Genomic DNA, 18,805 nt, shown 5'->3' with positions numbered 1-18,805 from the left:
AAAATGGAATAAGCTTCAAGCCATTATGCATGTATATGAAAAAGCTTCAGGTTAGTCTCTCAATAGGCATAAAACTTATATTTTATTTAGCACAAACACTATTGGATGAACTAGATATTCAATAACCAAGGAAGCAGAAGGGGTTGCTTGTGGTAGCTATGAAAGATATTTGCGTCTATCAGCTCTTGTTGGGAAATCTAAGTAAAACATGTCCAGGAGTATAAAAGAGCGAGTTTGTAACAAGATACACAGCAGAAAGAACAATTTTCTATTAAAAGTAGGGAAGGAATTTCTAATTAAAGCTATACTTCAGGCCATCCCCACCTACATTATGAGTATGTTCAAATAACTAAGGAGATTGTGTAAAGAAATTTCAGCTTTAATGGCTAAGTTCTAATGGGGTGATAATCAAAATGAGAAAGGAATCCATTGGAGAAGCTAGAGCAAGTTAGAGGAATCTAAAGCTTGTGGTGGGCTTGGATTTAGAGATATTGAAAATTTTAATATGGTTTCGCTAGCCAAATAGAGTTGGGAGGTTTATACAATAGCCATGTGTAATATCCCGCTCCTTTCTCTCTCTGATGATCACGAGTCTCGTTCTGTGTGCCAAACTTCGATGACATGTTTTTAAATATATCAAGCGAATTCTAAAGTAAGTCTAGTGTTTTAAAACCCTCGAATATTTTAAATGTCCAAGAAATATTTATATGTGATATTTCCAATATTATTGGATCAAGCTTGATTTTAAGTAAGACAACTATAATATTTTTGAAGAGCTACAAAAATATTATAATTGTAGAAAATTATTTAATTAAATGATTTTAGTCATAAAAATATTATGAGATTTAAATTATGTTGAAAACTCTAAATTAATTAAATAGTAAATTAATTAAATATTTTTATTCTATTAAAAATAATTAGCAAAACTTCATCTTTTAATTAAGGATGAAAATTATATTTTACAAATTAAAGTTTAGTTAAATAATATTTTATCTTAATTCCTCCCAGTATTTTTAAGTTAAATCAGTGTTTTAATTCCCCACCGTTAGATCGTTTTGAAGATTCCAAGATAAAGGGCTTGGATTAAATACCCAAATCCCTAACCTCTCTCTCCCACTTCTCTCTCTCTCTCTCTCTCTCTCTCTCTCTCTCTCTCTCTCTCTCTCTCTCTCTCTCTCTCTCACTGCTTGCACAAGTAGTAGCCCATCCCCTCCACCGAACCCCTTCTCCTCCATCCCAGCTCTACTATTAGCCACCACTGGCCGCCACCTCATGCTGGCCACCTTCCAGCAGCCTCCGGCGCCACCCCCCAGCCACTGGAAGCCCACGTAAGCTCTCCCTTTCCTCTCTTCACGCACGGATTCTCTACTCGTGTACCACCGTTGCTGTCACCCAGGCCACCTCACCGCCATCCATGGCCTCCCCTGCCACTGGTGAACTTTCCCCCATGGAACCCAAGCCATGACAACCTCTTTTCCTCTCCCTCTTGCCCTTTTCCCGCAGTGGGTCGCCCATGGCTTCACCACCATCGACGGCCTTAGCGCTGCCGTATGTTAGTTCTAGCCCGATCGAGCACCTCCCTTGACCACCACGACTCTTTCTCGAGCTCCACCATGCCAGCCAAGTCCTCAATCTCTCTCACGCTCCCTCACTCTCCAATGGGTTTCTCCACCCATTTGGCCTAGATCCACCGCTCGCCAGCTACAGCGCTGCCTCCTCCTCGCCATCGCAGTTCCACCGCACCTCTCTCAAGCCCTTCATGGCCAACCAACAACCAACCAAGCTTCCCCTCCAAATCCCCTTGTGTAAGACCCACAGATTCTCTTTGAAACCCACAGTTCCGCTGTGCTCCGCCACTCCAACCACCATGAACCTCCCAAGACCACTCCAAGCCTTCCCTAAGCCCAAACCGCCACCTTACGTGGGAGATAGCCACTGTACTCATTTTAGCCACCACGTACGACTCTTCCAACGTCATTGATCGTGATGGGTAGCGAGCAACGCATGGGCTAATCCCGGCGATGGTATAATCCTCTCTCTCTCTCTCTCTCTCTCATTATTTATGTTAGATGTTGGTTGATTATGGAGTTCGCTATATAGTGAAGTGTTGGGTGTAGTTGTGTGGTGTGCTATGTAGTGTTGTGGACTATGCTGTGAAGTATGTGTTGTAGTAGTGATGTGGCGTAGTATTGTAAAGGGAATACACGTGGCGTGTATTCTATGTTGTGCGATGCACCATGTGGCGTGTCATAGTAATGTGTGGCGTAGTGTGGATAGAAGGGAGTTTATGTAGAGTGCATTCTATATGGTGTCGTGATGCACCAGATGGAGTGTCATGAAGGTTTGGATGGCGTAATTGAGAAATGCAGAGCGTGTTGGGTAGAGTCAGGAACTGTGGAACAGTATTCTAAAGTAATTGTGATGTGACCCTGCCGTAGTAACGGGTGTCACGATGTAGCTTGGGATTAGCCTCGAGCTACATGATGAGACGGAGGTGTAGTGTGAATGGGGATTTGTCGTGTAAGTGTTGGGTTAAACTTGTAAAGGGCCGAGAAGTAGGAAAGTTTTGCTGACTGGGTTTGAGTAGAAGTTGGTATCGGAGTATGGAGCTTGTTTATGCAAGTTGGTGTTCAACATAATATATGTTGATCTTAGGTGATAAGGGGGTAAAGTACATGTGCATCTGGTGAGACATGTGTGCTGGATTGATTTAACATATATAATGGGTAATCTGTCCTAAGCATGGTTACACGATGTTTAATCCTCCAAATTGGCTTAAAATCATGTGGCATGTATGGATGGGAATGAGGATGAAGTGTGGGTAGGATGCATGAAGGTGGTAACATGTATATTGTCTAAGATTGGGATGCGTGACTTAGTCGATCTGAGTCATGCATCGGAATGTTGTTAATAGGGAGAGTAAGACAAAAGTCTTAGTGTCTTAACCCTAAGGTGAATTATGGAGGTTCACTTTAGTAGATAAGCACTCGAGGTAGAACGTTGAGTTTGGAAGAGGTAGTAATTGTAAGTGGATCCCGAAAGTTTTAGCATAGCAAAGGACATAGAAGAGCACGAGATAGAAGGAGAGTGTTTCCAAGTGAGGTGTAATTCTATTTCTAGTTTAGTTGCTTATGTACTAATTGAGAATGACATTAATGTTATGTATATGCATGTAGGTTACCATCTGACACACACATGAATGGACTGCATAAGATGAGTATGGCATGGAGTTCAGGTAAGTATTACGTTCATACTCTTCTAGAGTTTTCTAAAAGATATGAAAATGAAAACGAAATGTTTTTTCTTTACGAAATGACACGAATGATGTTTTAAGAAAGTATTCAAAGTACAAGTCTTCAAGTATATGTATGTAATGGGCCCTTCTTGGCAGTCCATTTTTATGCACCTTAAAGTATTAAGTGTATGCATGTGAATGGATGTTATACATAGTAAGCATTGGACGTATTTTTATGAAATGAAATGTGAGGCTTATGCCTCTTGCTTTAAGCGATGTTTTAAGCAACGCGAAGAAAGTGTTTTAAAATGACCTTATGAACTGATATTTTAAATGATGCCATGAACTAATGTTTTAAGTGATGCCTTGAAAGATGATGTTTAATGATGCCATGGACTGATGTTTTAAATGATGCTTATGTGATATCAAAGACTATTTTTAAATTTCGAGTTTAAGCCTATGCTTTTAAATGATATTTATGAACTGAAAAGAATAAATGAAAAGAACTAAAAAAATTGAATGAATTGAATGAATGAATGAAAGGACTGAAAGATTTAATGTATTTAAATACGTAAAGGCCGCGATTGAATGAACAGGTACCAAAGGACTAGGCAGATTGCAATGTTGGGTAAGTATTACTGGTAGTGTACCCAGTGCTGCCCCCTGACTAAAAAGGGATTCCTAACCCATAGCCACAGGTGGAGTTTGGGTCTAAAGGAAGACCGCTAACCTTAGCACACAGGGTGTAACAGTGTGTAATGGCCAATGGAAAGTGATAAGATAGAATGTATGTATGTTAAGAAAGATGCATGTATGCTCAAACTCTTTAAAAAATGAAGGCATGAGGCGCAAAGAAATGTTTTAGGAAAGAAAAGAAATGTTTTACAAAAGAGAATCATTTGCAAGAAAAACCACCCTCGAAATATTTTAAATGAATGAATGTTTTAAGTATAGTATATATGAAGTGATGAATGCATGACTGAAAATCTATGTTATTATATTTTAACTGTATAAAGTAATGCTTACGAGTCTTCGACTCATTTTAGTTTTATGTGTGCCCTCCCAGGGACAAGACAAGCAGTACGCGTCAGGACGAATACGACCCAAGTGGATGAGCACGAAAGCGTAGGCACAATGTTTATATGAAAAAATTTCAATCATAAAGTTTAATGTTTTCTACTGTAACTCTCTTTAAATTAAAAAGTACATTTTATTTTATAAACATGGAGTCTTTTGTATCCTGGCATGAAAGGAATAGCTATTTTTAAATAAATGGTAATTTCCATTGTCTTTCTTAAAATCATTTTCTAAAGATCCTACCACAAGGACGGGCGTTACACCATGTTCACCAAATTCTACTTGGGATTTGGCAGAACTAAAATTGTCAAGATATGCAATACAAGGTTACTTGGTATACTTGCCCCCGCTCATGACGGATAAATATGCAATAAACGTAGCATGCAACTAATAATATACAATATTCGTAGTAGATAAATATTTTTTCTTTGAGTACTTGTCCCAACAGGTTACAGTGCTTGTCCCAGAAGTAATGTATCCCATAAACATAAACATACTTCATAAATTCACATGATAACTGATATTCAAAAGGTTGTAGTACTTGTCCCAATAGGTCTGTAATGTAAATAGTATTGGAAATAGTGCTCTATAGATACAGTTTGAAAATAAAATTTATCGTACTAGGAAAAATCTACTTGATGTAGCTACCCGTTTCAAAATGATTTATAGTAGTTATTAAGATCTACATCAATCTAGTTCTAACCAGAGAAAGTAGCTATAGTTAAGCTTCTTTAACTTGAAAAGTATTATTAACCTGCAACAAAGAAGTTTACCTAACTTTATTAGTATGGAGCTGCTATAATAATTCCAGTTAACATTTGCTCATGTATAAGGATGGTATGGTTATGGTCTTGGTGTTAGAGTGCTTTAATTTTTCCTTTGTTTTAATTCTCATGTAGTAAGAGATGCCAGTCGCTTCTTTTAGGAACAATTTCCTTGCCACAATATGTATATATTTTTTAATTCTAGGAATACACGTCAAAGAAAAAAGTAGATATATCAGTTCTTCTCAAATTGTCCAAAAGCAACTTAAGTAGGTCTTCCAACAACAATCCTTGGAGGCACCTATTCTTTGTGCTCATTGTGGGACTGTATTGTATGTCAAGGATTCTATGAGATTTATTTTTTCAGAGATACAACTTGCAACAAGATAAGGTAGATACAAACATGTGTATAAGGGTCAACTTAAAGATGGATAGCAAAGCCCATTGCAGCAAAGGGAAGATAAACTAAGAGAGAGAAATGCTTAGAAGGTTGAGGTCGAACAAACTTTTCGAAGGGTCGAGAATAGAAATACACGGATATTATTGTGTTTGTACTAGGTTGTATTAATTATAATAGTTTCTGCTTGGTTTGGATAAATTGTAGGGCACATGCAAAAAGGTGGATATTTTCTTTATTTTTCTTGTATGGATCAATTGTAATGGTACTCCCCCTTAATTTTGGCAAATCATGATTAGGCATTTGATTAGGCATTCTTTTGTATAGGGAGAGAGATATCGTGGAGGCTATGAAAAATCTAGCGTTTTTTGTCACTTTTTTGAATTTGCTCGGCTATATAGAATTTTTCCCAATCTGTTTTGGTCACTTTTGAGCTTATCTATGACATTCTTGATAACATTTTTTTTTCCCAATCTATTATATACATAGGATGTTAAGTGGAACAAAAATATATACCCTCTATACATATTTTTTCCCATCTATTTTTTTTCTCAAACTCATGCATGCACAAAAACAAATAAGTTGAACTAATATTGATGATTTCATATACAAGTTTTGTATTGTAAGCTTTAAAACATGTACTTCTAGTTCCAACAGTCTCCTATCTGGATAGAGTTGGGCAAAACCAGAGGTGGTGAAATAGTTTTATCCTGCCTATTTTCATTCGTTCGCTAGACAGGCCAAATAATGTCTAGTGGAGAGGGATTTAGGATAGAAGTTCTAGAGGACCAGTGGAGGAAACTCAGGTTGACAGAGGAGGAGGAAAAGGTGTTGATAGTTGACAACATGGGAGTGAGGAGATTAAACGCAGAGGAGAAAAAAGTTTGATAGGAAAATTCTGCTCTGATTGAGTGATGGACAAGGAATTGATCAGCAACACAATGGCCAGTTTGGAGGATTAGTAAAAGGGCCATCTTTCAAGAAGTAGAAAAAAAAAAGTTTGTCATTACTTTCAGGACACATGCAAATATGTACAGAATTCTTGAAGTCCTTCGATACTTCTATGTTCCTAATCATGCCTTATGATGGAATCATGAGGCTAGGGAAAATGGCTTTCGATCGGGAAGTGTTTTGGATGCAAATTTACAATTTGCCATTGGGCTGCATGCCTTTGGGGTGGGGTAATCAGATTGGAAACTCGGTAGGAAGGGCCATTGAAGTTGACACAGAAGATGACGACATAAGATGGAAGAGATATTTATGTGTGAAGGTGGAGTTATTACTGCATAAGCCCATTCCCAGGGGCCGTTTCATCAATGTTGAGAAGTCAAAGCAATGGGTGCACTTTCGTTATGAGAAATTACCCAAAATTTGCTTTCACTGTGGCTGGATACTTCATGGAGAGTAGGGATGTCTAGCACACTGAGTGGGTCAAGAAGAAAAGGGAGCTACAGAGTTGTAGTTTGGGGCATGGCTTCAAGCTGAAAGTACTGCTAGGCGAGGGACTTACCCACATAGATATGGCGAAGGAGAGGGGGGGAAGTTCTCAGTGAAAGGTGGTGGTCTGGTAGAGAGGGAGGCTGCTGAAAGTAGCATGGAAGAAGGGTGGTGGGGAAAAGGTTTGGGCAGGGGACATTCCGTTTCCACCTTTCCCATACACAGAACCAAACGACCATCAAAACAGGTAGGTCAGATGCAGACAACAAAGTACAAAGTTAAGCGGAATCAGAGGGTAGGATGGACCTAATTGAAACAACACATCTAGGGCCCAATGACCCGGTTTCAAGAGTCCAAATGGCTAGTGTACTTGACTCTGAGGGGGACGAGAATTTGATTTTAGCTCATCTTCCACCAAGGTAGGGGGATGCCCACAAATGGAAATGCCAAGCTCGAGCTCTAAGGAAACCAATTGCCCTTTTTGTAACTACCTGTTTCCAAGGTGACAAACGGAATGCAGAGGTAAGCATTGTTAGCTTTACCCCTATAAAAAAAATCCAAAAAATCCATCTTGGATGAGAAGCAAAATGATATTATCTCTCCTTTGGAAATGGCGGCGGTTGCAAGCCAACCCTGCCAGGAAATATGAGACTTCTAAGTTGGAACTGTCAGGGGTTTGGGAACCCCCAGAAAGTTCAAAGCCTTTGTCTGTTGGTAAAGGACAAGAAGCCCAATCTAGTCTTTATCATGGAGACCAAATTGTCATATGTAAAAGCTCAAAGGGTTGCAAAGAGGTTTAAGTTTAATGGTTGTATTGTGGAGGAAGCGATAGGAAGGAGTGGAGGACTTATGCTCTTATGGAAATAGCAGGACCTAGTAGAGCTAGTTAATTATTCACAAAATCACATTAACGTGATAGTGAATGATGAACAATGCAATTTTAAGTGGCTATTGTCTTGCTTTTAGACTTGAGATTTATTATTATCCTTCTAGCCTATGGAAGGAGGGTGGGGAGTTATTGGAGGTTTCAATGAGGTGCTGTATAAGAAAGAGAAGGTGGGGGGAAATCCTAGAACTGAAAGACTAATGGGCATGTTCAGGCACATGATGGAGGAGGGGAATCTTTACTATCTGGGCTGGACAGGAAACAAATTCACTTGGTGCAACCTTCATGAAGATGAGACTTTCACAAAAGAGAGGCTTAATAGAGCTATAGCCAATGCTATGTGGAAAAGAAAGTACTCTAAATACTCAGTGGAGACCTTACCCGCCTTTCGTTTTGATCACAATATAATACTTCTTCAATGCAGTATTGGAAGGTGTTCAGTTTGCAGCTTTCATTCTTCTTTCAAGTATGAGGCAAGTTGGAATAACGAGGAGGGTTGTAGTGCAATAGTTTCTGAAGCTTGGCAAAACAACACAAAAGGGAGGGAGAGGGGTTTGGAGAAGGTGATGAGTAAGTTGAAATCAACACAGAAGGGGCTCAAAAAGTGGAGCAGGAATTTAGAAAGGGAGAGAACCAAAGCCATCAGGGAGAAGACATAGCTTTTAAGCATGCTACAGAGAAGAGAAGGACTTGGTAACATACAAGAACAAAAATAGATACAGCAAGAGCTCGATTTTCTGTTGACCCAAGAAGACACAAGGTGGAGACAAAGAGCTAAGAGACACTGGTTGACTGGGGGAGACAGAAATACAAACTATTACCATGCATGTGTGAACTAGAGAAGGAAAAAAAATACCATCAAAAGAGTTGTGGATATGGATGGTACATAATTGAAGGAGGAGGCAGAAATAGCTTCAGGCTTTAAAAGATACTTTTCTACAGTGTTCAAATCTACACAGGCTAACTCAGCCTGAATTAACCTGTGCCTTTAGGGGGTAGAACAAAGGATTACAACTAAAATGCTCGACAAGTTAGAAAGGGACTTTACAGTGAAAGAAGTTGAGAAGGCACTTAAACAAATGTCCCATTTCAAGTCCCCAGGTCCTTATGGCTTCAGTGCAGGTTTTTACCAAGAAAATTGGAAGATAGTGGGCTAGGATGTATCTCAAGTTGTATTGGGTTTCTTAAAATCAGGGAAGATGCCAAGAGACTTAAATCATACTCATATAGCTTTAATTCCCAAGGTAAACTCCCCTAACTTAGTATATGAATTTCGACCTATCTCTCTAATTAATGTTATCTACAAATTGATTTCTAAAACTTTGACAAATAGAATGAAATGTGTGCTGGACAAGGTGATCTTGTGGAACCAGAGTGCCTTCATCCCCAATAGACTCATAACTGACAATATTATGGTAGCTTATGAACTACTCCATACCATGCAAAAAAAAAAAAGAAAAGGAAGGGAGGGATCGATGGCCATAAAGCTAGATATGTCCAAGGCATATGAAAGGGTTGAATGGGACTTTTTAGAGGCTATGTTGCTTAAGTTAGGATTTGGCAAGAAATGGACTGATTTAATGATGGTTTGTGTGAAGTCAGTTTCTTATTCTACTATCATTAATAGGGAACCAGGGGAGACCATTATTCCTTTAAGAGGACTGAGATAATCTATTCCTAATCTATGCAAAAGGTCTCAACTCTCTCTTGTTCAAGGCTGAATCGGGTGGTCTTATCAAGGGGTTGGTTGTGACCAGGGGTGGATTGAGAATCAACTACTTACTTTTTACTGATGACTATGTAATTTTTTGTTGAGCAAAGTTGGTGGAATGGTACTAGCTTGATGAAATTTTGAATCAATATGAGAAAACATCGGGCCAAACATTAAATAAAGAAAAAACTAATGTGTTTTTCAGTTCAAATACCAAGGTGGAAACCAAGGATTTCATTTTGCAACAAGTGAATGGATCTAGGTGCAATAATTACAGCAAATATCTTGGTCTCCCTACTGTGGTAGGAAGGTCAAAATATGAAACTTTTAGAAGCTTAAAGGAGAAGATCTAGAAAAGAATCAACAGCCAGAAAACCAAATTCTTATCCTCAGTAGGGAAGAAAGTGCTTATCAAGAGTGTTTTGCAAGCAATCCCAGCTTATTCTATTAGTGTGTTTAAAATGCCAGTTTTGCTTTTAAAAGAAACTGAAACACTCTTGGCCAGGTTTTGGTGGTGTCATAGAAGTGATGGCAAAGGGATCCATTGGAAGACTTGGAAGTATATGGGTTCAGTAAAAGACCAAGGAAGTTTGGGCTTTAGGGATCTCTGCAGTTTCAATAGAGCCCTCTTAGCAAAACAAGTATGGAGAATGATATAGGATCATCATTCCTTGGTCTCTCAAATTTTCAAGCAGAAATACTTCCCAAACTATGATGTAATGGATGCAAAGCTAAAAGGATCATCATTTTTTATATGGAGAAGCCTTTGGTCGAGCTTGAGGCTATTAAAGAAGGGGTTGGTATGAAGGGTGGGTAATGGAAGAGGTACAAGAATTTGGAAGGAAAAATGGCTTCCAAGGCCTGTGACCTTCCAGGTTCAAACTCCTGTTAACACTTTGGATATTGAGACTAGAGTGGATGCTTTGATCGATGAAGCTAGAAGTTCTTGGAAGATAGACCTAGTGGAATCAATATTTAAGGAAGAAGAAGCAAAGCTCATATATTCTATACCTATTAACAGAAGAGGGGTAAGTGACAGAAGGATTTGGGCTGGTTCAAAAAGAGGAAAATTCGTAGTCAAAAGTGCTTATTTCATGGAAACCAAACTGTTGAATAGGAGCTCAGGGGAACCTTTAACAGGTGGGGGCAACAACTTGAGATGGAGAGATCTTTGGCAATTAGAAGTCCCAACCAAGCTTAAATTGCTCATATGGAAATGCCTAAACAACATACTCCCTACAAAAGATAGTCCGTTCAGGAAGAACATTATTGAGAGTAATCTTTGCCAAGTTTGTGAAAGAGAAAAGAAACAATAGTGCATGTTTTATGGGTTTGTCTTGCAATAGCATATGTTTTTTTTAGGGGGGGGGGGGGGGGGGGGAGAGGGGAGACAAGTTTGTTCAGGAAATGGAAACGATTTTATTCTGATTTTCAACAGCTATGGGAAGAGATGACTAGGAAACTGAACCAGGAAATTGAACCAGGAAAGCATTGAGCTGGCTGTAGTTTTGTTCTATATATGGGTTAGGAGAAATGTGTATACTTTTCAAAGTCAGTCTAGGAATCATGCTACTATAGTAGCTATGGTTCAGGCAGACCTATCTTTACATTTTTTTTTCAAAATAGTCGAAAGTCACATGTTCAAAAGTGACCCCCTCCCCAATTTTATTAAAATCCCTCACTTATGGCGGAGGAATACTGAATAAAATCAAACCAAGGAAACCAAAAAAACCAAAACTCAAAAAATACAAATCAAGTCCCAAGTTCATCCCAACTAACAACCCCACATTATTGGCCCCTTATATATGGGAGACCCAATTTATCAGTATGTACAAGCCCAAGAAAACGCCTCTCTCTAAATTCCTCTCCCCAAAAATAAAAAATTCGACCCTTCGCCCCCTCCTTCGCAAGAAAATCAGCAACCATGTTTGCTTCATGATAAATATGTTGTACATTGACATTCATCACGCAAAATAAGGAAATTTCCTCTTCCCAAAAATCCCATAAATACCAAAACTTGCATATACCTGACCGAAACCATCCCACAATCACCATCGAATCTGACTCTACAACAGAATCTCTCAACCCAAGTTGATTACACAACTTCAGACCATCAAAGAAAGCACTGCATTCAGCAATATTGTTAGTAACATACTTATAGCAATGAGCGAAGCCAGCAATAACCTTCCCATGATGGTCTCTAATGACACCACCCCCTCTAGATAAGCCCGGATTTTCACAGGACCCTCCATCAACGTTCAACTTAACTAGTCCCACCCCTGGTAGTCCAAGCAATCTTCTTCACCTCCTTTTTAATTACCAGTATCACTGGGCAATTCAGTTCTGCAAAATCAAAATATCCCTGCCATTAAATTTTTTCAATTTTCTTAAAGAGGTTGAAAGCTCCACAATAAAGCCATTAACACATCGTACAATTTGTCTCCAATAAAAAATTCCCCCTCCATACACGTTGTACACCTCGCCCTCCATATAGATCATGTAATAATTATCGGTGCAACTCCACAAATCCATCCACTTGAGAGGAAGTGGATGCTCATAACCACCAAACATTCATAACTCCTTGCCACCTTCTCACTTGCGGCATTCTAATCCTAAACACTCCAGGAAAAAAATCCCAACTCCTAGCTCCTTCCCCATCACATAGAACATGATCTAATGTTTCCATTTGAGTAGCTTTATAACATTTGCACTTCGATGCCATTGGGATACCCAGCTGCCTGACTCTTTTATCCATCGGTAAAGCATGAAGATGAGCTCGCAATATCATAAAAGACATTTTTTTTTGGAATTTCATTATGCCATAACCACTTCCTCCACAAACAAATTGACCCCTCTGCCTCACTAACTCCTAGGCTAGTTTAGACATTAGCTCCCCATCATCCGCCTGCTTCCATACATAGACATCTCGCCCCTCACTCGCCCCTCACGTAGCCTTACCTGCATATTAACAATTTTATCAGCCATTTTTGCACTAGCAATTTGCTATACGTGAAGTACATCCCAATTGTTTCCTTCCAGTAAATCCTGGACCCTCAAGCTCGGATCACAGCAGACCTATCTTTACTTAAGGAGATTAATCAAAGTAATAGTAATAGGGCAGAAATGAGTCATGGGAGGGGACCTAATCAGTCTTGGCAGCCACTCAAGTGGCCTTTCTTCAAAGTGAATTTTGATGTAGCTTTTGACAAAGCTAAGGACATAATGGGCATGAGGATCATAATAAGGGACTCTGAAGGGGGTTTACAAGCAAGCTTGATAGCCCCTAAGATGCATGTCCTCTCTGCACTCCAAGCAGAACTCTCTAGTATTTATAGAGCCATGGATTTTTTGTATTGAGTTGGGTCTGAATCAAGTAATCTTAGAAGGAGATGCCAAAGTGGTCATAGATGCAATCACTTCTAAAAGTGTTGATAACTCGTGGCTTGGCCAGGATATAGAGGACTTGCAACAACTAATGGAGCTTCATCCTGTATGGAAACTTTCTTTTATACACAGGTCTACAAACAATGTTGCCCATACAGCAGCAAAGATAGCTATAAAGGAAGCTAGTGAAAGAGTATGGCTAGAAGATGGTCCAGATGAGGTCAAAAACTCTGTAATGAAAGAAGGATTATGTATGGTCTAAGTTATCAATGAAATTGTCTTCCTTTAAAAAAAATAAAAACTAAAAAAAAAAGGGACTCCTAGTTCTTGATTTGGAATCACAAGCTGAACATTTCCACAACACAAGGTCTCCACAACCCACTTATACACAAAATCCATACACAACTAGACACAAAATCTTGAACCACACATACACCTAGACGTAATCCACAAACAGTATACACAACTAGACACAAAAACATCTACATAATCTACAATATTTATCTGCACAAGCTGCCAATATTTATGTAGCTTCTCCACATGTCTGAAAAGCGGCATGTACACAAGTTACCAAAAAATAACTCTCAAGTCCAGTCATACAATGTTGTCCTAGAATATCAGCTGTCGCCTATCTAGTCACATGATCCTGCCTAGAAATAAGTACAAGTTCAGTCAATAACATCACACACTAATGGACCAGCATACTAATAATTAAAATTTTTATACATTGTCTGAATTAGGCACCTATGTCCATGGAATTACATCACATCAATATGGTCACACGCCTGAAACAGTACAAATAATATTTCAATATCACTTACATAATAACTTTCAAAGAGAATGCATCGAAACATTTAAATAAATAAGCAAAACCTCACACTTCCTCATTGTTCGATGGGTTCGCTTGTGTGACAATGTTAAATTGAGATTTTGGAAGTTCGCACAATTGTGATTCATCATCAAATATCTTTTTGCAAGTCTAAAATCCCCCAGAAAATAGAAATATATTATAAAGGTTTATATACAATAAAAAACAAAAAGAAACATATATTAGAAAGGTTTATATATTACAATGGCATGTGGAAATGGAGGGGATGAGAACAATCATTACTGTCGAAAAATTAATATCAAAGCTCTTTTTTTTTTCCCCACTAGAACATGAGCTGTACAAGCATACTTAATTTTTTCTTTTATATTTTAAATATGCTTGGGATTTTCTATTTTACATAAAGTGAACACAGGACAACACAAGAAGCCTTTTTCAAACTCAAACATAAAAATCAAAGACCAAATTGCAAAATAATGATAACGAAAATATGAATCTTGGTAGTGTACCAAAAAGAACAAAGAGTCAGCATTACATAAACATTCATTTGAACTCATGCATAGTTGATGTAAATGCTTTATCACAAAAAAATTACTTGAATTACCTTGAGAGGCTATATCCCCGTCATTTTCTAGGAAAGAAAGAAAAATGATACAAACTTACAGTACGTTGTCTAGAAATAATCCCTGAAACATGAATTAGTTTAAGTTGTTTCTCTTCTTTTCTATAGTAGCATATCAATATAGACTCAACTTGAAACAAACCACAATCACCTGAGTAAATACAGAGAGATGAAAGAAAATTTTCCCATTCATTGTTTTTTTTTTATAAGTAAAAGAATTTATTCATAGTGGAAAAGTAGGCACATCCCAAGTACACATGTTGTTAAAATCGTGTTTTGCATGCATTTAGGTCGGACTCTCAGCAACTTGGGCCTTCAATCTTGGGCTTGCGAACAAAAAGAAATCATTATGAGATGGGGGAGGGGTCGTGGTGGAGGCTGGGGAGTCTCTGATGTTAAAGTTAATATCGTCTTAGAGTTTAGTGCAAGTATATAAAGAGTTTAGAGAGAGTTCCTATTACCTTAGGATTCGTCTTTTATACCTGATTCCTAGAGTCAGCTACCTATGCCTGGTGTTAGAAGGATGTGTCCTTTCAGCAATCTCTTTAGTTGGGTTCCTTTAAACGTGGCTCCTTGGGGTGGCACAATAAATGCGGCACGGATCCCTATCCCGCTCACCCCTGGGTTCATGCCGTTAGGTCTCCACCTTCCCTATTTGTTAGAACATCAAAGGCTCTCTGAGATCCCCACTGGCCTGAATAGCTCAAGGTTACTAAACTCCACGGGAGGGTGTCGAGGTGCTGAATTCCTTCTTTACATTATGGGGGTTTCCTATGCTTTTGAATTCTTGGGGCGTCCTTTGTTCCAAGGCCAGGAGCCCCTTGATTGTCCCGACAGGTTGCCTGGTTTGTCTGGGCCTTATGTGTTCTTGTGCCTTTAACTTGGTCCTTCTTCCCAGGTGATAAAATTCACTTACACAAGTGTTCTATTTATTATTTATGTTTATATGGGAAAATATGGTACATTAAATACCTAACAATCAGATGTTTGAAATGCCTTAGATCTATAACTTGCTCAAACCAAAAGGAAGAGATGGGTCATACTTTGGATATCTATTGCATTGAGTAAATCGAGAAAAAGAATAGAGAGTCAGCATTACATAAATGGATCAAATCCAAGCATATTAAACCCCGTACTCAACAACAATTGATGAATTTGCAAGAATATGTACACAGACCCTCTAATTCATCCATTAGAAGTAAGATGTTTTAAGAAAAAAAAGTCAGAAGTTTTTAGACAAATTGCAAAATAATGATAATGAAAGAAAAATTATGCACTGAGCAAATTGAGAAAAAGAACAAAGAGGATCTTTTTGTTAGGAAATTCAAGTTAGGAAATTTCACTAGCTTTTTCATGTAAATCATTTAATGCAGATCCCATTGGCTTGTGGCAATTGGCTAACATAGCAATGATTTTTATTTAAAAAAGAAAAAAGAAAAATATAAAACATTTCCATTCAAAGAGCCAAGCTATCTTAAGTTGAAGGAAACCTAAATTAATTTTAAAGACCATTAGTTACAATCAACACTTCTTTCTCACATCAGAGCCAAACTGTTATGCATTCTCATGAGAAGACATGTGAGCTATCCCATAATGAAGGACACAATATACTTATTGATTGAGCTGAATCATTGCATTTTTAATGCTTTTGGAACCAATATATATTAATTATTTTATTACTTTATCATTGGTTTTATATGGAAAAATGAATAAATCAAAGTTGTGATTTTAATTGATTAAAAGCATGAATTTCTGCTCTAATTTTATCAACTGTTGATTAATATGGTTTATGGTACATATCGCTCGAGCGGCGGCTTCTGGCCGCTCGAGCGAAGTCAGACAGATTCAAACGCTAGACTTCCACTCGACAATGGGTTCAAGCGAGATGCGGGAAAAGAGATCGCTCGAGCGGAGGCATTTGGCCGCTCGAGCGAATTCAGGCAGAGTCAAACGCTCGATGTTCGCTAGACAGGCCGCTCGAGCGAACTTAGGCAGAGTCGAACGCTCGATGTTCACTCGACACTCCACTCGAGCGAATATCGCATTTTTACAGATCAGGGTTTATTTCGCCGTCAGAGTATATATATGTTTTTTTTACATCTTAGAACGACTCTTGGGCTGGAAAACTCGGTTTTGAGTAGAGAAACACTTAGAATTTATTTTTTCTTTGATTTTCGTTCAGATTCGGAGAGGAGGATTCATTCAATCGATCATTCACGAAACTACACAATTTCCACTGGATCATTCACTCACACTGCAGCAGATTGAAGAACTCCTTGAGGGGTCCAATTGCCACTGCAGCTCAGCCTCCTCCACCGCTTCGAATCTTCATCTCCATTCAACTGGCTTGATCTTTTCAATTCTCTACTTGCTATTTCATTTCAGTTTTGAGTTTCTGAATTATTTTGGAGAATTTTGATTTAGACGTTTGAGTAATTTATTTGTTATTCATTTAATTCATGTTATTTATTCTTATCGTTTCGTTAAACTTTCATTTTAGTAGTGATTACAATTACGTTGGTTTAATTTGAGAATTTATGATTTGAATATAATGATGAACTCTAGAACATTAAATTTGGGGCTTTTCAATTTTCAGTGCATGTTTTATCAATTACTTTCTAATTTAGTTTAATTCTTAATTTAGTTTTATTAATTTCTGAGTTTAATCTATTAATCCTTTACATTCCAATCCGACAATCAAAATCTAAAAACATGAATCTAGTTCATGACTAGTACCCTTTTCCATCCATTGCACATACTATCATTTTATTTTCTCTTTGTTTCACCTTTTTCAACGAGTTTGATTTTTAAGTAACTTTCCCTGAGGAGACGATCTGGAATTTATTCCTAATTATTACATGACATCCTCCTACACTTGGGATAGCTTTAGTGCTACTCATTTTTGAGTGAGTCACTTATGAACAAAGAACAAGGAATCTATCAAGAACAATTTCATAGATCTAAAAAATATCAATTTTACCTACAAAACCTAGCATAAGCTTTTGAAAGACATTTTCTTTGGTGGCATAGCTTTTAGAAAAGAACAAATATTTAAAGCAAAAGCTAACAAAAAGAGATTTTGGAAATTACCTTGAGAGTTGGACTACATATGCATTGTCAATTCGTACAAAGTGAATAAAATACAGCATGTCGGCTACGATAAACCTTTCTTTTGCGATTCAGAGAGAACATGGAGGAGGATGTCGGCACGGCTGAGCACACACAAAGTATGCTGGTATGCGCTAGAAGGGGGATGGAGAAAATTCTAAACTGGGGGCTGGAAGAACACCCAAAATGCACGTTTTAGTTAAAAAAAAAAAAAAAAAAAGGGAATATTACACGTCATGCATGTGGTGTAGGAGGTCATATAGAATAACTCAATGTAAAGTAGCTCATGTAGTTTAACTATGATATCTGAACTGATGGGGAATAGACCCCCATCAACTCTTTGTCTGTGCTCCACTTTCTATTTGACCTCTTGCAATCTCCTATGCGTGGGTTCTCTAGGTCCTGAAATATCACCGATCATTTTGGGAGGAATGGTAGTTGGGACTACCAAGTAAGATTTGATTACAAATCTTAGAAAGTTAACAAATAACTTGAATTGACAGTTTAAAGATGCATGCATGACAATAAAATCATGAATGCAAAACGTGAATATGAGTAGGCTTGACATGACTTGAATAGACATGAAATGAACTAAATTGACGTGAACTTGAAAATGAATGTGACATAAAATGACTTGAACTGAACATGGAATAAAATGAACTAAAACTAAAAATGAACTTGAACTGAATGTGAATTGAAACTGAAAATGAAACTAATACTAAACATGAACTGAAAATGCTAGCTCGTGTAACTAAAATTATGCATTTTGATTAAGAATGAACAAGTAAAAGACGAACATTTCTTGAAATGGCATAATGTGTAACAGATAAATAACTTGTGGCATGGCATCATGTGTAATAGATAGACATTTTGTGACTTGGAATCATGTGTAACAGATAGACATTTCATGACATAATAAAATATGTAATAGGTAAACATTTCATGACATGATCAAATATGTAACAGACATACATGTCGTGATATGGCATAGCATGTCATATATAAGAATATAAAAACATGGACAACTTCTCTCTTACTAACACACACATAATATCCTAATAGTAAGTTATAACATACCTTACAGTGATCATAACATGACGAATTGGATGCTTGGATGTAATAGGGTTTTTCTTAGGTGACATGATCACAAAACTTAATTCCCTTCATGTTTTTCATCTCCTGGTTTCTCTTGGTGCTAAGTGTCCAATATTATTCACCAAGTATGGCTAAGATCTTGCCAAGCATCCAAATAAAACTTTACCAACCTAATTTGGATATTCCACATTGTTATTTTGAAAACATTGGTCTAGGTGCTAACACCAAGGCTACTGTTCACTCTGAAAAAGTAAAAATAAATT

At 37.8% G+C, this 18,805-nt stretch overlaps 1 protein-coding gene across 1 annotated transcript; it reads left to right on the top strand.

Annotated features, from left to right (window-relative positions):
* Positions 1 to 7,906: 7,906 nt before the first annotated feature.
* Positions 7,907 to 8,455, top strand: LOC122304705. The gene has a single exon (XM_043116975.1). It carries the CDS (start codon positions 7,907 to 7,909, stop codon positions 8,453 to 8,455), a length of 549 nt encoding a protein of 182 aa, XP_042972909.1.
* The last annotated feature ends 10,350 nt before the right edge of the window (positions 8,456 to 18,805 follow it).

This window comes from Carya illinoinensis, chromosome 3, assembly GCF_018687715.1.
Source record: "Carya illinoinensis cultivar Pawnee chromosome 3, C.illinoinensisPawnee_v1, whole genome shotgun sequence".
In the NCBI taxonomy this organism is placed as follows: Eukaryota; Viridiplantae; Streptophyta; class Magnoliopsida; order Fagales; family Juglandaceae; genus Carya; species Carya illinoinensis.
This window is presented reverse-complemented; position numbering and strand designations above follow the sequence as displayed.